Source organism: Hippopotamus amphibius, chromosome 13 (genome assembly GCF_030028045.1).
Source record: "Hippopotamus amphibius kiboko isolate mHipAmp2 chromosome 13, mHipAmp2.hap2, whole genome shotgun sequence".
In the NCBI taxonomy this organism is placed as follows: Eukaryota; Metazoa; Chordata; class Mammalia; order Artiodactyla; family Hippopotamidae; genus Hippopotamus; species Hippopotamus amphibius.
Window position 1 is genome coordinate 44,423,724 of NC_080198.1, and position 22,660 is coordinate 44,446,383.

The 22,660-nt window shown below is 39.7% G+C and overlaps 1 protein-coding gene across 11 annotated transcripts in view; it reads right to left on the reverse strand.

Annotated features, from left to right (window-relative positions):
* ULK4 (unc-51 like kinase 4) overlaps positions 1–22,660 on the reverse strand; it is a 559,288-nt gene that overhangs the window by 452,915 nt on the left and 83,713 nt on the right. For all 11 annotated transcript variants that reach the window (XR_009048679.1, XR_009048678.1, XR_009048680.1 and 8 more), the window contains 2 exons: positions 17,799–17,882; positions 9,548–9,709 (listed from right to left, as the gene is read on the reverse strand). Coding sequence is in view for 8 of the 11 variants with exons in the window: in XM_057704482.1 (XP_057560465.1) it covers positions 9,548–9,709; positions 17,799–17,882 (246 nt within the window). In the remaining 3 variants the exon portion in view is untranslated. The remainder of the gene's footprint in view (positions 1–9,547; positions 9,710–17,798; positions 17,883–22,660) is intronic.

Genomic DNA, 22,660 nt, shown 5'->3' on the forward strand with positions numbered 1-22,660 from the left:
ATCTCACTTAATCCTCCCAAATAACACATATGAAAGGTATTATTATTAACCCCATCTTATAGGTGATACAACTAAGGCACAGAATATTTAAGTAACTTGCTCAAAGGCATATAGTTAAGTAAGTGGCAAAGCCAGAATTCAAACCAAGGTAATCAGATCCCTGAGCTATTCCTCAATTGCTCATAGGCTATTAAAGATGAAACTAACAATTAATAAATTAATAGAATTTAATAAGTGTTATAATAGAAATGGGCTCAATTATGCTTGGAAAGGCAGGAAAAGTAAGTCAACAAGAGCTACATAAGGAAAATGACAATTGAGTTGATTATTGAAGGTGAGTGGGAAATGGACAGGTGGAAAAGTGAAGAAAATTCTAGCCAGAGAGGAGAGAGTAAGTATTCACATGGAGACACAAAGATGCAGAAGGAGAGACAGAGTAGGAAAGAGGGAAAAATGATGCTCCATCTACTGAAGAGACTGTCTTTTCTCTCTGTATATTCTTTTCCATTGTATATTCTTGCCTCCCTTGTTGAAGATTAATTGACCATAGGTGCACAGGTTTATTCCCAGGCTCTCTATTCTGTTCAATGGATCTATGTGTCTCTTTTGCACCAGTACCATACTGTTTTTTTGTTCGTTTTTTATAAATTTATTTATTTATTTATTTTATTGGCTGTGTTGGGTCTTCGTTGCTGTACACGGGCTTTCTCTAGTTGCGGCAAGCGGGGACTATTCTTCCTTGTGGTGTGCGAGCTTCTCATTGCAGTGGCCTCTCTTGTTGCAGAGCACAGGCTCCAGGCGCGTGGGCTTCAGCAGTTGCGGCACATGGGCTCAATAGTTGTGGCTCACGGGCTCTAGAGTGCAGGCTCAATAGTTGTGGCGCATGGGCTTAGTTGCTCCACGGCATGTGGTATCTTCCTGGGGCAGGGATCGAACCCGTGTCCCCTGCATTGGCAGGCAGATTCTTACCCACTGTGCCACCTAGGAAGTCCCAGTACCATACTGTAGCTTTGTAGTATAGTCTGAAGCCTGGGAGAGTGAATACCTCCAGCTTCATTTTTTTAACTCAAGACTGCTTTGGTAATTAGGGATCTTTCGTGGTTCCACACAAATTTTAGGATTATTTGTTCTAGTTCTGTGAAAAATGTCATGGGTATTTTGATAGGGATTGCAACAGATCTATAGATTGCTTTGGGGAGTATGGTCATTTTAATAATACTGATTCTGCCAATCCAAGAGCATGGGATATCTTTCCATTTCTTTGAATCATCTTCAATTTCCTTCAGTGTTTTATAGTTTTCAAAGTATGGGTCTTTCACCTCTGTGGTTAAGTTTATTCCTTGGTATTTTAGTCTTTTTGATGTGATTTTAAACAGGTTTTTTTTTCTTTCTCTTTCCGATAGTTCATTATTTGTGTATAGAAAAGCAACAAATTTCTGTATATTAATCTTGTAACCTGCATCTTTGCTGAATTCATTTATTAGTTTTGATTTTTTGGTAGAGACTTTAGGTTTTTCTATACAAAGTATCATGCCATCTGCAAATAGTGACAGTTTATTCTTTCCTTCCAATTTGGATGTCTTTTATTTTTCTTGCCTGATTGCTGTGGCTAGGCCTTCCAATACAGTGTTAAATAGAAGTGGTGAGAATGGGCATCCTTGCCTGGTTCCTGAATTTAGAGGAAAAGCTTTCAGCTTTTCACCATTGAGTATGATGTTAGTGTGGATTTGTCATAAATGGTCTTTATAATGTTGAGATATGTTCCCTCTATACCCTCTTTAATGAAAGTTTTTTAGCATCAATGGATGCTGAATTTTGTCAAATGCTTTTTCTGCGTCTATTGAGATGATCGTGTGGTTTTTATTCTTCCTTTTGTTAATGTGGTGTACCTTACTGATTGATTTGCAAATGCTGAACCCTCCTTGCATCCCTGGAATAAATCCAACTTGATTATGGTGTATGATCCTTTTTACATTATATTGTTGGATTTGTTCTCAATATTTTGTTGAGAATTTCTGCATCAAAGGTATTAGGCCTGTTCTTATTTTTTGTAGCGTCTGGTTTTGGAATCAGGCTAATGGTGGCCTCATAGAATGAGGTATCACCTCACACATGTCAGAGTAGCCATCATCAAAAGGTCTACAAATAATAAACATTGGAGAAGATGTGGAGAAAAGGGAAGCCTTGTACACTGTCATTGAAAATGTAAATTGGTGCATCCACTATGGAAAACAGTATGGAGTTTCCTCAAAACTCTAAAAATAGAACCACCATACAATCCAGCAATTCCACTTCTCAGTATATATCTAGAAAAAAATGAGAACACTAATTTGAACAGATGGATCCCAATGTTCCTAGGAGCACTATTTACAACACCCAAGATATGAAAGCAACCCAAACAACAGATGAGTGGATAAAGAAGATGTAGTACATATATACAATGGAAGATTACTCAGTCATAAAAAAGAAGGAAATTCTACCATTTGCAGCAATGTGGGTAGATCTAGAGAATATTATGCTTAGTGAAATAAATCAGACAAAGGCAAATACCATATGATACCACTTCTATGTGGGATTTTAGAAAATAATACAACAAATGTGTATAGAAAACAGAAACAGACTCACAGATACTGAGAACAAACTAGTGGTTACCAGAGCAGAGAGGGAAAGGGGGAGGGACAAATTAGGGGTATGGGATTAAGAGATACAAATTTATATAATAAAACAGATAAGCAACAAGGATACATTGTATAGCACAGGAAATTATAGCCATTATCTTTTTTTTAAGCTCTTTATTGGAATATAATTGCTTTATACTGTTGTGCCAGTTTCTGCTGTACAACAAAGTGAATCAGCTGTATTTATACATATACCCCCACATCCCCATAGCCATTATCTTGTGATCACATTTAATTGAGTATAATCTGTAAAAACACTGAGTCACTATGCTGTATACCTAAAACTAATATAACATCATAAATCAACTATACTTCAATTAAGAAAACAGAATTGTTTCATTATTTCAGTCAGTATTATTTCAAAGATTATTCAATCCTTGGATTAAAAAAATAAGAGCATTCTAAATGGAGTCCCTAAAGATTATGCTACAATTAGAATTTTTCAAGGAAATTTAGGGGTCTCCCTTAAAGTAGCTTCAAAACAGTGAAGAGTAAGTCTCATTAGCACTGTAATAATTCTTGGAAGAGGCTTTCACAGCAAAACTGACTTTCTATTGATATAAAGTCCCCAACCCTATCATAATGGGGACAATTTCTTGATGCAAGATTTGTCCAGACTACTTCTAAATGTATTCAAAGCAATATGAAAGCGATCAGAAGGTCTTGTCTTCAGAAAGCTGCTCAAAAGCCTAACCGATCTTTCATTTTGAAAAGCTCATGCAGGAAATAACCTTCAACTCATCACTTCTGGATGTCAAACACAGTTGAGAGCTCACAAAGGCTTAAGAGCACGAGTGCTTGTATTTTCCAAAAAAAAAACAAAATCAAACCTCAAGATTAATGTTCAGTGATTTGGTTTTGAAATATTTACTTACTAAAATAGAGTTTGAGGGACTTCCCTGGTGGCACAGTGGTTAAGAATCCACCTGCCAATGCAGGGCACACAGGTTCTATCTCTGGGCCAGGAAGATCCCACATGCCACAGAGCAACTAAGCCCTTGCGTCACTACTGAGCCTGTGCTCTAGAGCCCGAGACCCACAACTACTGAGCCCGTGTGCCAAAACTACCGAAGCCCACGTGCATAGAGCCTGTGCTCTGCAACAAGAGAAGCCACCACAATGGGAAGCCCACGCACCACAACGAAGATGAAGAGTAGCCCCTGCTCTCCACAACTAGGGAAAGCCCACACGCAGCAACAAAGACCCAACGCGGCCATAAATTAATCAATTAATTTTAAAAATAAAAAAATAAAATAGAGTTTGAGACTATATTTTAAAACTGGAGAGAGCAGTTCTCCTGGGTTCCCTTACCCTCCTGCTCTCCACCCAGGCACCCCTTCCCAATAAAGTCTTTTGCTTTGTCAGAGAAAAAAAAAATGGAAAGAATACTTCCAGCTCAAAATTCACTTCAAAATTTGCCTCAAAAAGTACATTCTGTTACCTCCAGAATTTTTGACCATCTGTTTATTAAAACCAATGCCTAAGAAAGAGACTAACTCAAAAGTGAAAGCTGTATATCTATTAGAAACGAGCAAAATCACCACAGAATAAGTTTAAGAACCATTTCTTTTCTGTCTTTTGAAAGATTTTTTCATGTCATATCAAAATTAGCTTGGGAACTTTGTCAAACTATACACACTCTCATCTGACCTCTGAGATCTAAGATACACCAGAACAGGGGCAGGGGGTGGAGAGCGAGGAGGAAGTAGTCAGTGTTACTGAAAAGCTCCCCTCCAATCCCAGTGAGAACCATTGCCCTGAAAAACTCTTCACTTTGTCACTCTTCCTCTCAGCACTTCAGTAATTATAATTAGCCCAGTTACCGCCCTCATAGAAACCATGCTACTCAATCTAACTCTAAAGGTTGCTCTGGTTCCCACTGTGGTTCATATACAGACTCCCTACTATCCTAGTAATTCTAGGAATCCTTTTATCCATTCAAAACACTTTCCAAGTCAGGTCCACTCCCTTCAACAACCAATCCCTAAGCAATGGATGCTACTCCTGAGTGGAAAGGATTAATTAGCCATCTTTCACTCCAAGCAAGGCAGTGTTTCCCAAGAGCTCTGAGGTTTAGGGCAGTGGTCCTCAAACTTCAGCAGGCATTAGAAGCACCTGGAGGCTTGTTAGAATGCAGATTCCTGGGCCTCTCCCCCCAGAGATCCTGAGTCAGCAGGTCTGGGTGAGGGTCTAGAAGCCTGTGTTCCTAACAAGTTCCCAGGTGATGTTACTGCGGCCATCTGCATCACACTGGTACGGGAGGACCCCATGGGGCCGAGAGGTGACTAGGAGAAATGGGTCAGAAAACCAGTGACACAGGCAGTAGACACACGCTGTTACAAGCGGAACAAGGAGCAGGTTGGTGACTCGGCACGGACAACACCATCCTTCAGCCTTGCTCTTACATCCATCAGGGCAACCGATATCCACCGGGCACCTGCCGCACATGCTCAGCAGGGAACAAGGGCGACAGGGCCCCCACCTTCCTAGAACAGACCTCCTGACAGGATGTGTGATGATATGCGTACATCAGTTACATAAACACAGCTGTGTTCACCGTTACACGGAAACACACAGACACGAGGGGCAAGGAGCACCCTAGTGCAAGAGGTGACATTTAAGCTGAGGCCTGAAAGATGAAGGATCAGCCATGTGAAAAGCCAGAAGAGAGCATCCTGGGCACAGGGAATAGCAAGGGGGATAGTCTTGAGGAAGGAAAGTGCTTAGAAATTCTTGAAAATATCAGAATCTCAGTGTCATTGAAGCACAGTGAGCGACAGAATGAGTGTTTAGAAAATGTGATAGAAGAGGTAAGCAGGGGTGAAACCCGCCCAACATCTTGAAAGTCACGTGCAGAAATCTGATCTTTATCACTAAATGGGTACATTCACCTCAGGAGCACACTCCTGAGAGGGCGTTACTGGAAAAGAAATCAAAAAGGAAGCTCAGTTCTGTAAGGCATGCTGGGGAAAATACAATTGTCGTCCCTCTAGGAATCTGTGTAGTATCTTCAGGATGTGTATTTTCAGTTTCTGTGTCCTCAGTCTTTAATGAATCCTCATGTACATCTTCTTAAGGAAGCAGGTGGAATTTTCTTAAGATTACAACGTTAGGATAACTTTGTTTTAGGACCCCCAAACAATGATCTTATACTGTATTCCTCATTCTACTATTAGCAGAACCTTTGTGGCCTATTTCCCCTGTATCCCAAGTAAAGAAGAATGTTTAATGTTATCAACCTCCTGCCCTCTACTCATGACATGAGACAAGGGGCTCCCTCTCAACCTGTGCAGGAAAAGTTCAAACTTGCAGTCAAAGGCCTGGCTTCGAACTGATAGAGCGACAAAACATAATCCTGGCTTTCCAGGAGTTTACAATCTATAAGGGATTATAATAAAATAAGCTAACATAACTAATCTACTATGCAAAATGTGCTAATTGCTTTAAACATTAAATTTTATCCTAAAACTCAAAGCACTTGCAAATTCTTAAGTTCTACCTAGTATTTTGTAGCATTTATGTAGCATTATTAACGCTTTTTTTAAAAATGTAAAGCTGTTGAAAAGTTTTAACAGAGCAGTGAGAAGAGGAGATGTGACTTTTATAAAGTTTACTCTGTATGGAGAATGGAGTGAGTGGCACATCAAACTAGCCATGGGAAGACCAGTTAAGGCCATTCCACTGGTCTGGGTGAGAGATGGTGGTGGCCTGGTTATGGGGGTAGCAACAGAGCTAGAGAGAGAGGCAGAGAGATCTGAGCAATATCTATGAATTAGAATCAGAGGACAGGCTGACTAGCTGGATGTAAATAGCGAAGGGGAAGAAATTAGGGACGATAAAGCATCAAAAATGACACCTAACCCTCTGTTTTCCTTAATCTATCCTCCCTTACCTTCCCCACCCCAGGGCAATACACCAGATTCCGAGGAAAGGGGTCAGAGAGGGGAATAGCAGCACTGAGCACAAGTGGCTCAGGAGACAGAACAGCAGTGGCAAGAGAGAAAGGGGATGACACAGAGGCAGCAGCCAGAGTGGATGGAGTCTGGGATGCTGAATAAATAGATTAACTGATTGAACAGATCAGTAAATATACTGAGAATAACTGAAACCAGGTTTCTGTATGAGATGAGATTTACAAACACAGAAAATGGGAAGGCTAGAAAGAATCCTAAGTATTGGATTAAAATTGTCAACATGAATGCATGAATTTTGTTCCAAATACCTAGAATGATAGATATAAGAATAATTCTATATGCATGTGTATGTATGAGTGCATATATTTTTTCCAGCTCTGAATACTAAGAAGGCCTGAAAACAGTAACATCCCATAGCAATACGCACAGCACCCAGATCGTGGTTTCTAAACACCAAAGGTTCCTTGGAGAAACGACTGGTGCCAGGGCCAGCAGAGAGCAAGTAGCCCAGAAACTGCATGGTGTCAGAAAGTAAGAAAGTGATCAATGATAGAAATAGTCAACAGGACACAAAGGCCAGCTTGTAGGGCTTCTGGGATGATCTGAGCATTCAAACAATAAATAATAATAGTGGTAATAGTAGTATCACATAATAATTCATTGAATAAAATAGGTATCTATGATCATTATGATATAAATACACACACACATGTGGGAGAAGGGAAAGAGCTTCTTTAAAATAGAATTCCAACCAATACTAAAGGCCTGGTTTTGTACAGCTCATGAGAACAACGTACAATGGTTTTTGCGTTTTTAAAGGGTTATAGAAAACAAACAAAACAAAGAGAATATGGAACACAGACCACATGTGGCCACCAAAGCCCAAGATGTGTATCATCTGGCCCTTTACAGAAAATATCTGCCAATCTCTGACAGAAAAGGAATGAAACAAACAGATGACCATCATATGGCAACCAACACAGAGGCATCTGCTACAGGCAGGGGTCCTCAAGGATGCTGAGGAGGTTTAGTGGGAAAACACCAGAGAGACCCAAGCTGAGCCTTGCCCTACAAAATATAAGCTCTGAGTCCTTTAAACTCGAAAATGACATGAAGTTCCCAGAAATACTGAGGAATTGTTTCCACTGAAGGAGACTACAGAAACATGAAAATAATATGTAACACATGATACTGAACATGATCCTGGAGCAGAAAAGAAGAAAGAGATATTGGGGGGGGGGGGACTGGCAAAATTTCAAGGAAAAATTAATAAGTTAGATGCACACTAAGAACAAAATATAAGAAGCCGAAGATGAAAGAGTGAAGCTTAATGTAAAAGATGAAGAAAGAGCTAGAAGGTCTGAGACTTGGGTGGTAACAACTGGAAAAACCTTTGCCAAGAAAAGAAACCATGCTGAGTGTAAAGATGAAAATGATAGCGTAAACCCAAGGGAAGCAAGACAGGTTTTTTAAAAGCCCGGGATTAAAATGAATGCCTTAAGATATGATTCAGAGACGCCTTGAGAAAGTTCACTGTTTCTCCTTAATTACTAATACCATAACTGAGGGGCTTTTGTAATTTTGAAATCACGCGGCTCGTGGAGCAGATACAAGTGTGATGGATGCTTTATGTCCTTTGTTTAAGAACATTCATTGAGCAGGATTGTTATGCCTGGATCTTTAAAATTACACGGTATATATAAGAACTGGAAAATATCCGTAAATATCCACTGGATTTAGCAACATGAAAGTCGTTAGAGATCTCAGCAAGACCAGGTTCACTGATGTTTTTAGGAAAGATACCAGATAGGGCTGAAGAGAAAACAGGCCAGAAAGGAGCAAGTTTCTGGCAATAACCATTTAAAGAAGTATGGCTGGGGTGGGGGGGTGGGGAGGGATGAAGGTACATCCCAGAAAAATCTGGATATGTTTTTATGTGTATATTTTTATTTTTAATGGGGTAGAGAATACCTGAATGCTGATTAGAAAGCTCTCGCAGACAAGGAAAGTTAAAGGTTCAGGAAAGAGCAAAAATAACTACTTGAGTGAGATTCTCAAGGAGAGAACAGATAGAAGAATCATGCAGAAGTTTGTCTCTACCAGGAGAAGAGGCGGTTCATCAGCTGTAACAGGAGGGAGAGAACTGAGGCAGGACAGGCATGAATGCAAACAGGTCCGCAGGTGCGTAAGACATACACTGGGATGTTTCCCGCTGGATGTCTCCGTTTTTCTCTGGGAAGTATGGGGAGAAGCCATTTACTGAGGATGCGGGAGGGAAAACGTGGGATTTGGAGGATTAAGGAAAGAGAATGAGGTCTGAAACTGGCACAGAGAGAAGCACAAGAATGAGTAGGCTAGAGAAATACAGGGAGTATACCAGATAACAGAGTCCAGATAAGACTGATGATCAAAGACAGTATTTAAATAAATCATATGAGAAAGGGTTAAATCTGTTCAACAGACCATTAAATTGATACAACCAGGTTAACACATCTTCATACACAATTATCCTTTACACCAAGTCATTATAACCACGGAAGCAAAGTAGTAGACAACCAATCAAAATACAAAAACTGCAAAATCACAGATGCTTGAACATTAATATGAATTCATTTGAACCACATGATAAACCCATTTAACATAAAATCTGAAAGAGGGAGCTAACAGGAAAAGTCAAGGAACACTAGAAATATACCAGAACAAATCCTGCACCTTATCCACTGCCACAGTTTTCCACTATCACTTCCAAATAGTTTTTGAAACTTAATGTCATGGTCACACAACATCCTATTGGAATTTCCGGACAGTCCTCCTGCTTCAGGAGGAAATCAAATTATTGTTCTGTTACTCAAGATTTCTACCTATCCAGTGAAATTTACTCTATATCTAGCACAGTTCTTCAAACTTGGTATTTAAATACACACAAATATATACCCAAAAGATGCTCCATCTTACCGATATTGCTGTTATTCTGAGAGAGTCAATGGTAGAATGTTTGAATAGGTACCATAAAACAGGTCCAATTTCTCCTGTAATAAAGCCCTGGGCCTGAGCAGAAAAGGTAGTGCAGACATTTTCAATAATCTTTGCTGCCATGTGATTCACAACACGTTCCTCCTAGAGAGAGGGATGGGGAGTAGAAAACAAGGAGAAAATTAAATAGGTATTATTTAGGATGAATATTTATACGTCATTTCTTCATAACCATTGCTTCGTAAATAAAGGCCTGATACCAAGAGTGTATCACCTGCACCTGGATGTGTTAGGTGTTTTAGGAGATGTGGTCATTTTTTCAGGCTATTATAAAACTATTACATTTGGTTAATCACTAAACCTAGAGTAACATAATTCTCCACATATTCCAATAAAAAGGCTCAAATAATCTGGAAAATACACAATTATAACTTACAGCATAACAGAAAAACTGGAAGATAATTTTAAAATCATAAGCAGTATGCAGAACAATCTTCAGAAATTACTCAGGGCTGGAAACACTTTGTGTACCAATCAGCTAAAGGCCACCTAAATACAGGGAATCAAGGAAAGTCCTAAGAAACAGATTGTGCCAGTGGTGTGACCAAATTAACCCTAGACTAAAGACTGGTTTTTTAAAATATAAATTTATTTATTTATTTTTATTTTTTGGCTGCATTAGGTCTTCATTGCTGTGAGCAGGGGCTACTCTTCATTGTGGTTCAAGGGCTTCTCATTGCAGTGGCTTCTCTTGTTGCAGAGCACGGGCTCTAGGCACATGGGCTTCAGTAGTTGCAGCACATGGGCTCAGTAGTTGTGGTGCATGGGCTTAGTTGCTCCACGGCATGTAGGATCTTCCCAGACCAGGGCTCGAACCCATGTCCTCTGCATTGGCAGGTGGATTCTTAAGCACTGCACCACCAGGGAAGTCCCTAAAGTCTGTTCTGAATTGTCCTAACAATGCTTAAAAGTCTCAAAAAGGATCAAACTGCTTCCAGGTAACTTAAATGAGTCCAAGAAGAAGCACAAAAGTACTTAAAAGACCATAGAAAACAAAAGTGTCCAACCACCTAAAAATCACATCTGACATCCAATTAAATTCACAGACACTAAGAGGCAGGAAAATATGACTCATAAGAAGAAAATTCGATTAATAGAAATGACAGGTGATAGAATAAGAAAAAAGTATTTAAATGACTATTATAAATACAGTTCATACACTCAAGAAGAAAGAAGCATAAGCATGACAAGGAAAGAAACAGAAGATTAAAAAATGACCCCAATCAAAAGGCTAGAGATTATAATGTCTTATATGAAAAATACACTGAATTGGATTAACATATGAGACACTGCAGACTCAATGATTAGTGAAGATTACTAAAGACACAGCAATTAGCAAAAAAAAAAAAAAGAAAGAAGGAAAAAACTACCCAAAATAAACACAGAAAGAAATAAGATTGGGAAAAAAAGAACAAAACATCAGAACATCAGTGCACTATGGGACAACTTCAAATGACCTAATGGATGTGCAATGCGAATCCCAAAAGGGGGCAGAGGGAGGCAGAAAAAATATTTGTTTGAAGAACTACTGGCTGAAATTTTCCCAAATTTATGAAATTTAATAATTCACAATCTAAGAAACTCAATGAACCTCAAGAAGAAAGAAAGAAAAATCACACCTAGGTACATCACAATCAAACTGCTAAAAACCGGTAATAAAGAGAAACCAGTAAAAGCAGCTAGAGTAAAAAGACACATTATGTAGAGATTATTTAACACATAACCGAACAAAATTAAGGATGGCAAAAGACTTCTCATCAGAAACAATGAAAACCAGAAGACAGTGGAACAGTATCTTTAAAGTACCAAAAGAAAAAGAAAAAAAAAAAAAAAAAGACAACTATCAACCTATAAATCCATACCCAACAAATAACTCCTTTCAAAAACATAGATAAGAGTGTGGAAAATAGGGACAGGTTGGTAAAAGGCACAAATTTTCACCTGTAAGATGAATACAGTCTGAGGAGCTAATGTAGAACAATGTGACTCTAGTTGATAACACTATATTGTATAACTGAAATTTGCTAAAAGAGGAGAATTTAAATGTTCTCACCCCAACCCTAAAAAAAAGGTAACAGGATAAAATATGAGACCATGGATTTGTTAACTTAGTGGGGAAATCTTTTTACAATGTATGCATATATCAAATCACCCCTTTGTACACTTTAAATATCTTACAATTTTTATGTCAATTATACCTCAATAAAGCTGAAAAATAATTTAAATACCTATCTCTGATAAAACAGACAAAAAACAATCAGCATAGACACATTTATATCTATATCAGATTAACAAGCTTGACCTACATCACCCAACAATGGCAGAATTCACCTTTTTTCCCCCTAAGTATATATACATACAGAGTCATGAGAGAAGTCTCAACAAATTCCAAAATTTAAAATCACACATACACCATTCCCTCCAACCACAATACAATTAAGTTAAAAATAATAATAAAAAGATAAATAGAAAAAACAAAGACCAGTATTAAACGAGAAAGAGACAAAAAAAGGTATAGAATTTAAGTCTACAAACCATGTAACGGGATAAAACAGTTAAAAGAATATGAAAATGTACACAGAAACCCAACCAATATACTCGCAAATCATAGAACCCTGTGGAGCTTCCCCCTTAAGATCATCTGCCAGGGGAGAAGAGGCAGTACAAACCTCACTCTGGCAGTGAACATGCCATACTCCATGCCTCTTACTGCACCAAATCTCTGGCAGCTGGTCTACCCCCGACTCAGTGCAAACTCAGGATCGCTTCATCATGCCATTCTCAAAGGTTCTCTTCAAGACACATTAGGTAACTCCACACATAGTAAGCCCTTTGGCACCCTACTCACAGTACCATTCCAAATATTATGAATAGTGATATTAAAAAGAAAAGCACAAAAAACCCTGCATCACTCCTATTCCACATACATGTTGCCCACGTTCACTACATAAAGGCGAGGAGAATTGTGCATACCCACAGAGAACCCAATGTTGATGGCACACACATTCTTTATAGGAAGATTAAACTTAAACTGTGACAGTAACAAGAACAGAAAATGTGGCTGTGCATTTTCACTTTTATTCAATATCAAGAATTTTAACTGCTCTCTCGTTTTAGGTAACTAGTGTCTAAAACACTTCAAAGATAACATATATAATGGCTAATGTCTCCATACTTTCTAATTCAAGCCCAGTCTTTTTCTAATCTAATACATAAGCAATTTACCACTAGCTATCTTTTTTTAAAAAGCACTAAAATTGAAAATTCAGTTTCCTCTTAAAGGAATTTTGTTACATCAAAATTATCTAATAAGCTGTTGTTCAGAAATGAATAAGAAAGCCCACAATTTATTTTTTGAACCTCACATTTAACATATGCCAGGTGTCACTTCAGCACCCATAATTATATACAGACTATTATGCATGCTATAAAAAAAGATGTGCTTGATTAGATACAAATGCATAAATTAATCTTCTCCTCTAAACATGTGGAAACACTCTAGGCGCCATTTCCAGCTTCTGTGTGCACTGTAGAGTAGGTTGCTACCCACCCAGATAAAAATAACGACCTTCCAAGAAAAGCCAGCTTTCTCAGCCTCCCTATTTCATGCACACACGGAACATATGCCATGTGAGGTCAATGCCAAGTATTCCTGAGATCAATACAGGAATGATACCAAGGAGAGAAGTGCTCTCTGGTATTGTCTACAAACATGGAGGTCAAAGCAATGGAACGGAAAGCTGGCAAAGAGGGCCCAAGTCAGAAGCTCGTGGAAGATCAACCAGCACAGGTACCTTTCCTTATACAAAACACCAGGTGGGGCCCCAGGGCTTGGCCAATATCAAACAACTCAGAAGTGGCACAGCTGGGACTGAAATCCACATCCTCTGACTCCCAGCTCAAGGTCTCCAAAACGCCAGCCCCAACTCTGAAACGGTGACTCGGTATCATCCTGGATACCTTTTCTTATATACTGCCACACACTCTTTAAAACAGTTATACCACATCCTTTTTTTTTTTTTTCCTTGTTCCACCTTAAGTCTCTCACTCTACATACTTCCCCTCTTTCCACCTGAGCATGTACAACTGTAACAAGATCACAGACATCTGACTAACATCTCTATTACCATTGTTAAAGTTATAGAAATCATAACAGGTTGACCTGTTGGGAAAACAGGGTCATAATCTCTTAGGTAACCTTTTGAAAAAGAGAAAACCTACTGAAAACTATTTAAACAAACTTCCTCTCCCAAAGTGCGTCCCACAGCATGCCACAGGATAAGGTAGGTCTGTGGGCAAATAACTTTGAAAATGTCGCATATAATATGCCCCTGTGTAGATTCATAACTAAAAGCTCTGAAAAGTACTAAATACAAACTTAACTATTCAACTTTGTTTAACCCAGCATGTCCCAAGGTATTTGACTAAAAAACCTTTATAACACGTATGAATATCCCATTGCAAAGCTAGTTACGCACAATGAACAAAATTTACAATTTAAAACTAAAATTGTCTTCTAAGAAGTCTACATATCAATTAAAACCAAAAAGTAAAATTTCCATACCACTTTTTTTTCAATGCACAGATTAGAGAGAGGAGGAGAGCGGGTAAAAACCAGAATCAACGGGCCATGTTCAACAAGGTACATTACTAAGTTGTAAAAGTGGAAAAAAGAAGTCACTAAGGTAGGCAAAAAACATCTCAACATATTTAAGAACAACAGAAATAGCACAACAATGTGAATGTACTGAACTATATACTTAATGGTTAAGATGGTAAATTTTATATTTTATATATATATATATAACCACAATTTTAAAAAATACCAGAGAAATAGAACAAACCATCTTAATGAAGCTGGAGTACAGAAGCATTTCTTGATGCAAAAAACACAAATCATAAAGAAATGGATTGATAAATTTCTATTAAAATTAATAACTTCTGGGCTTCCTAGGTGGCGCAGTGGTTAAGAATCCGCCTGCCAATGCAGGGGACATGGGTTCAATCCCGGCTCCAGGAAGATCCCACATGCCTCAGAGCAACTAAGCCCGTGCACCACAACTATTGAGCCTATGTGCTGCAACTACTGAAGCCCACACACCTAGAGCCTGTGCTCCGCAACAAGAGAAGCCACAGCAATGAGAAGCCCGCGCACCACAATGAAGAGTAGCCCCCACTCACCGCAACTAAACAAAGCCCGCACACAGCCAAAAAAAAGACCCAACACAGCCAATAAAATATATAAATAAATTTATTAAAAAAATAAGTAAAATAAAATTAATAACTTCTGCTTATCAATAGACACTGTAAAGAAAACGAAAAGCCAAACACAAATTAGAAAGTATCTGGGACACATATAAACAACAGAAAATTAATATCCATAATACATTTTTTAAAAAATTCCTATGCGTGGAGTGCACCTGTAATTTTTTGAAACAGTTCAGAAAATAAACGAATGAATAAATAATAAATACACATATATGGATAGATATACACATATTACAACAAAGCAAAGAGGGCAAAACATTAACTGTTGAACCTAGGTGATGTAAACAGAGGTGATCATTACAGTTTTCTTTCCTTTTCTACTACTTGAAACTTTTTTAACAATAGGCTGGGTGGGTGACAGGGTCGGAATGACAGTGTGCAGAATTCCTACAAAGCAACAGAAAAAATTAAGACATCATTTTCAAAACAGGAAATGCCCAAAACCAAAATAAATAGAAAAAAAATGGTCATTCACATTAGCAATCAGGAAAATGCATATTAAAACCACTTTGAGAAATCATTTAATGCCCAAGAGATTGACCAAAATTTAAAGTCTGATGATATCAAATGTTCAAGAAGATGTGGATTTCAAGGATGCTCCTCTACCCTGCTGGTGAGAGTATAAGCTGATGCACACGTGTATGCACACATGTGTTCGTGTATTGAGGCACACATCAACATACTATTCAGTGGTACAAATGAGCTACACTTTACACAATCAGCTTATATCAATCTCAACCTAACTCTAGCAAAAAAATTAAGTCTCAAAAAACATAGTGCCAGTCCAGTTAGAGTTCAACATTTAGAATCAATCAATGACTGTATTTAGCAATATGTTCAAAAAGGGAAACACTATAAAGAAAACCTTGGGAAAATAAAAAGTAAACAAAAAATTTTTAAGAAAACCTTAGGAAAGTTTATCACCGAACTCAGAATAGTGGTTACTCTTCGAAAAAAAGTACAAATTGCAATCCAAGAGGGAAAGAGAAGAATTCTCTTAGCGACCAGCACCATACCTTTTTTTTTTTTAAATAGAGTAATTGGGCCACAGTGCGTGCTTTTAACCACACTCATACATTTCATATTCTCTTCTATATATGAAGTATATTTCACTACAAAAGAACCTACATTCAGAAATACCAGTAGGGGCTGGGAAAACAGTTTTCTACATTAAAAAATTTTTTAAATCATTGAAGATAAGTGGCTTCAAATTTTTTTACCTTCAACTATGTCTTATGCACATTAGACAAATATGCTAAAGAACTTCTACAGCTGAATTCTTTTTGTAAGGATAGAAATCCTTTTTTAGGGGGGATGATCACCTCTGAATTTATCTATTTTATAGGGACAATGTTACCATACATCCTGCCAAAGCATACACTTAACTGCTTTTCAAATATGTAAACTTTTCATAAATTAGAGTTCTGGGCTTTTCTCCCTCTTAATGAAAAATAAACAAGACTGGTCATACATACCAAGACAATAAAAGGCAAGTGTGTATATTCATTATTAACTATATCATTAGCTACATCACTATTTTACAATTATTATTTGTCAACAATACATATATATATCAAACGCTGTTCTTCATAGTAGGTACTCAGTGAAAAATACAGGAGGGGGTGTGGGAGGAGATATTTAATAAAGGATACCACCTCATGGATTAGAATTGATCATCTTTTCCTAGGCATTAATCTAAGTTTTATAAATTAAAGATACAAAAGTTTTAAAATTTCTTTACACTGTTTAAAAAATGCCTAGAAGACTCCTTTCTCCTTTGAGCTCCTATACTTTGTTCTTTTGCATGAATGTACTTGACAGATTCCACTTTACATTTTTATCTTATCTCCCACAACAGGCAGGATCTGTGCATGAACAGAAATTCCACCTTCTTCATCCGTGTGCCCCCAGGTGTGCCTAGCTTGAGGCCTTGAATGATAAATCCAAATGTGTCTTCTGAATGTAGAAAAAAATAACAATTCTCATATTGTTGATAAAGTACAATTTACTGGCTTCATTTGCATCCCACAGTGACAGCTGGCTACACAGTCAACCCTACAGGCTGGGAAGTGTTCACACTTCCTTTCTGGATCACTAGGGGAAAACCGTGCAGAGATTTTGCTACACTTGGAACATCATTCCATTACCACATAACGCATGAAGTAATGAACTCAAAAGGAAGATGTTTATTCTGACATTTTTTTTCATTCCTTAAGGAATGCTTTTAGCCTATGGCTTTGCCTTGGGTGAAACAATGTCAAGGTTTAAAGCAAACAGAAAAATGCCAACCTTTTAGGTCAGTTAATAAATCCCCTACACAGTTACACACAGGAGCTACATATACAAGTTGGTTTGTTGGCCAGCTTGGCTGGTTTTCACCCACTAATAATAGCACGAGAAAGGATGTGAATAAATTGAAAAAAAAAAAAAAAAACCACACACATCACATAATAACTACTACTTAATATTAAAATCAATGGATACTAGTGGCAGCTTCCCTGTTTCTGAACCACAAAATGGCAACCTGACAAGATAATTACGTGGATACTGAGGTTTGCAAAAAATTCTCTGCATGCACCTTGCTTGTTAAACCTGTGCATCAATAACTTTAAAAGAGGCGGAAGGATTAAGACCATGTCACTGAGAGCCACTTAGGTTGTTTATACTGGCTATCATCTCTTCAAAAGCAAGGCATTTACACGGGTGAACGAGAGGTAGCTCGTTTTTACACTTGCTCCACTGCAGGTCACTGGCTCACGGTGCCTTGTCGAGATTATTTAAATTCAGGAGCAGTACAGTACTCCGCTGACAGGCTCCTGCACCGCTGCAGGCTACAGTCCTCACACAGTGCCTGAAGGGCTATCACAATTGCAGGCGTCTACAGAGGACAACAAAGGAGCCTTACCCCTTCCCGAAGGCACCTCATTAGCACCGTGTATGCAGCCAAGGGAACGGCCCAGCATTCTCGGGGGTTCTTCTTTTTCTCTTCCTAAAGTGAAGTGGATGGAAAGGCAGTGAAGGTAACAGCACAAAAGATATTAACCATTTCAAGAAAAAGGCTCAGTTTCATACATACAAACGACTGGAAACTTCTTAATATTCTATTGAAAGTACTACTTACAACCTGACAATTATGACCTGATGAGGGGTCTTTTACCGCACTGTACATACAAGGCATTTCTTCTGCTTCTCGTTATGTTATATGTGATGTTGATAAGATCCCCTCAGCAGTAGCTAGATGGGAAGAACTAAGAAGTGACAGTATGATCTGGTTGATAGAGAAACCTCTCCACTGATAACTGTAGATGATGATACATACATCCCTACCTAAAAGGTGTGACAGTATCTGGAATGATTTGAAAGCACAGAACACACAGCTTTGAGTAATATCTCAGGATTATCCACAGGAACAAGTAAAACTCAGTATGCTAGCTGGTGAGACAAAGCTCAATAAAAGTAAGCGATCGCGATTAGTGGGTGCATTGATTTTAGCGACATCAGGGAAAATTCTTTCACAGAAGAACGAAATTAGAGAACCACAAGAACACTCCTGGCACCTATCAAATAAAATCTCAAAATAAACCAGGGGGGCTGCAAAGAAAGGTGAAAAAAAAAAATCTCCTTATAGCAGAAGAAATTAGAGTATCTCTTTACGATTGTCCAAATGTTAGAAGTGGTACGTTACCGATCCAAAAGTATTTAATACCCATGATGAGCATCGTGGCCCATTTCAACTGTATCCTTAATCACAGAATGCCACATATGGTCGTCACCTAGACCTTATCAGCCAGACCTGCTCCAGCTCAAAAATCACTAATTCAGCACCAATTTGACTTGCAAACACAACTTTCCTCCCTTTCAGCTCACTTACTCACAAGGCCGACCACAAACTTTCCCCAGCATCACTGGACTCTGCTCCCTGTCCCCTCCTCCCCCACCCCTTTTCTTTCCCTCAGTCTGTCCCCTACCCTCCCTGGCAGCCACATAGAGCCCCTGGTCTATCAGTTAATCACTGTGGCCAAAGGCCTGAATGACCTCGCCCTCTGGAGCGCCGGGGGCCCCGGGTCTGGGAAAACTGAACCGAAGAGGGAGCCAGTGGCTGGTTTTCTCCAGGCCTGCACTCAGACAGCTGGGCTCCTGCAGGGGCGGCACCAAGAACACAGAGTCCACAAAGGACCTAGGGCCAGCAAGCCCAGGGACCTTCCACGTCACTCTCCTGGCCTGTTTCTCTCTGACCAAGTCCCTTGCCTAGAGCACCACAGGATTTCAACCCCACGGCCCTCCTACCACTTCACCTACGTTCCTCCTTCACGGAGATCACGGACGTGATGAGAAAGGAACTACTACCTCACCTCCACCTGCAGCCAGCTGCTGCTCATACCCAGTGGTTAGAGCAGGACAGGCTCCTCCACCTCTTCCCCGTGGGCTCACCGGCCCATTCCCACCCTGCTTTCTGCAGGGTCATTAGATTCGGACCATCCCTTATTGCTCCTAAGTGTTCAATATCCTGTCTCCACGGGATCCTTTCCATTTCCACTAGACTCACTGCCATCTCTCATTTTCAGGCGTGCTGTGAGAATTGTTGCACATGCAGAATTTGTTTTTTGTTTTTTTTTTGTTTTGTTTTTGTGGCCGCATTGTGCAGCATGTGGGATCTTAGTTCCCCGAGCAGGGATCGAACCCTCGCCCCCTGCAGTTGAAGCGCGGCGTCTTGACCACTGGACCACCAGCGAAGTCCCCTGAAGGATGTGTTCTGGGGAAGAGGTGAGCTCCACGTCCTTCTATTCTGCTGTCGTGATCTGGGCCCTCTGTCATCTCCCATTTTCAATAACGGTCCCTTGCCCCTCCACTCTTCCCCACAACCATTCTCGCTTTACATCGACTTTCTCAACTGTCCTCACCTCCCCCTAAATCCTCAACACATTGCAGTCTGACTTCATCTGCCTCCCTCACTCCTCATTAAATAAATACACAAAACAGCTCTTGTTGGGTTACTGGTGACTTTCATGTCACATAATCCAGGGGACTCTTTGCGGTCCATTTTCTTGGACCTTAAGCTCCACGTTCAGCCCCATAGACCTTCTCTCTTCTGAAACGCCTACTCCTCTCCTAATTTTGCTCCTGCTTCACTTACTCTCCGTTAGGATCTAAAAGCCTCTCTTACCATCCTCCAATCTATTCTCCACATTTAAACCAGAGTCATCTTTGTGGCACTTAAATCAGATGATGCCCTTACCCTTCTTAAAACTCTTTAACAGCTTCCCCTTGCTCTTAGGATGGAGACCCAGGCATCCGCCTTGGCCGAGGAGCCCGCCATGGTCACCTCCCCACCAGTCTCTGCAGCCCGCCTCCTGCTCATCTCCCTCCTGTCCCATCGGCCTTGGTGCCATTCATGAGAGGAAAAAAGCATCTACTGTGTGCCAGGAACTCTTCTAAACAATAGCCACACAGCTGTAAGCAAGACAGATAAATGTTCTGCCTGAAGGGTGTTTAGTGGGGGGAGAAACTTGTTTGGCTTTTTTTAATTAAACAAAATAAACAAGTCAAGACAGTGATGAGTGCTATAAAGAAAAGCACAGCAATGGATAACCAACAAGGTCCTGCTGTGCAGCACAGGGAACTGTATTCAGTATCCTGTGATCAACCATAATGGAAAAGAATATCACAAAAGTATGTGTGTGTGTGTATATATATATATATATATATATATATATAACTGAGTCACTGCTGTACAGCAGAAATTAAACACAACATTGTAAATTAGCTATATCTCAATTTAAAAATTTTTTTAATTAAAAAGGGGAGAAAAGCACAGCAGGCTAAGGGGTTAGCGGAAGACTGTAGACAGAGGGGCTCCATCTCACACTGCAGGGATCCATGTGAGCAGAGAAACTGCGTACATCTGGGGGGGAAACACTGCAAGCAGGAGGAACAGCGAATGCAAAGGTGTGGAGGCAGGATCAGGGCGGGGGGGGGGGGGATTCCAGGAACTAGGGGGAGGTCAGCGCAGCGGGGAGGAGGAAGCAAGCTAGAGGGTCGTGAGGGCAGAGGGCAGACGTGGACTGGGGAGGCAGCTCACAAGGGCCCAGAAGGCCACTAGGGAGATCTCGCTGGGGCGACCGGGAAGACAGGGAGCACAGGAGGGCTCCGAGGAGTGACCGCTCTCCAGGCCCATGGCTTTAACAGGCTCGCTCTGAAGGATGTTTGGGGAAGACGTCAAAGGACACAAGAGTGAAGCAAGGAGACCGTCTGGAAATGATCATGGGCTGGACAAAGAGAGACACAACATAAGAACACCTGGACTCAGTGCGGTATGCGTCCTTGACAAAAGCCAGAAAAAAAACACACAAACTATAAACGTGCTGCCTCTTCATATCCTTGGCAGAATCACAGCCTGGTCTTCTGTTCTCAAGTTTGTAACCTTAGGGTGTTAGCAGAGAATCAAAAGGACCAGACTCACGTTTCTATATTGTATACGGTATGTATGTAAATATATGTGTGTGGGGGGGTGTTATACATACATTAATCACTTCAGGTCCATCTCACTACGTCAGCACTGACCTGAGATGTTAAGGTTTACCTCTATTCAAAGTGACAATGCCACAAACAGCCTCATCGCGTGAAGCATTAGTGAATTTTGTGGATCCAGGGACATAACTTCCTTTCTTGGTTTGCCATCATAAGATGTGGTCAAATGTCATGGCCACAGAATCATCCCTTTATTAAAATAGCCTAGTGCATAACCAATTAATTACCAAGGGAAATGATTCTCTAGATCTACTTTTAGAAAGAAATAGAAATATGATTCTGCTTTATTCCATTTTTCGAAGACTCTAGAAAATGCAAACTAGACTATACGACAGAAGGCAAATTAGTGGTTCCCTGGGAGGGGGGGAAGGATAACAAATGGTGCTGAGGAAACTTCTGGAGGTGATATTTTCATTAACTTCACTGTGGTGACAGCGTCACAGATGTATACATATATCAGCACTGATCAAATTTTAATCTTTAAACGTGTGCAGTTCATGGTATGCCAATTATACCTCAATTAAGCTGTCGGGAAAGGTAAAAAAAAAAAAATATATATATATATAGGACACACACACTCAAAAAAATTGGACTAGACTCCCATCCATTGTAAGATGGCAGACCACTCCTCCTGTGGTCTGAGACACCTGACCACTCTTCTAAGGAAAGCAGTTTTATTCTGCATCCTTAAAATGCCTCAGAGAGCTGACCAGAAAACAAATAACCATCAAGCCAAAAATTAGCTGCAAGGATGAAGGGGTAAAAAGAGCACTGAAGTCTGCTTTTATTCTAAGGGCCTATAGAACTTGGTAAACTTGAGCTTTGATGTCAAGGCCTCCAGGGCCCAAGGTAAGAGTAAAGTCAATATAAACTCTCCAGCCCCACCCCCAAAGAACTGCAAGCAAAACTGTCTTTCACAAAACTTAGCACACAAGAGAATGTTCCGGGGGTGGGAGGAGGGAGCTCTAAGTACTAATTGAGAAAGACATCTGTATTAATTATTAAGAAATAGCTCCAGTGTATGTATCTCCATACACTGTTTTTAATATTGCGTAACTATTAACTGAAAAAAGTTGTTCTGCTTGCTATATAAAATGAGACAAAATCAGAATCGACATTTCTACCTGTTCATTTGTGCAAAAGTAACCCTGTCAATGTAAGAAAATACCTGTGATGATTATTTATTGCAGAACTACACAGATGGGAAACAAAAATAGAAGCGAGAGCCTTCCCTGTATA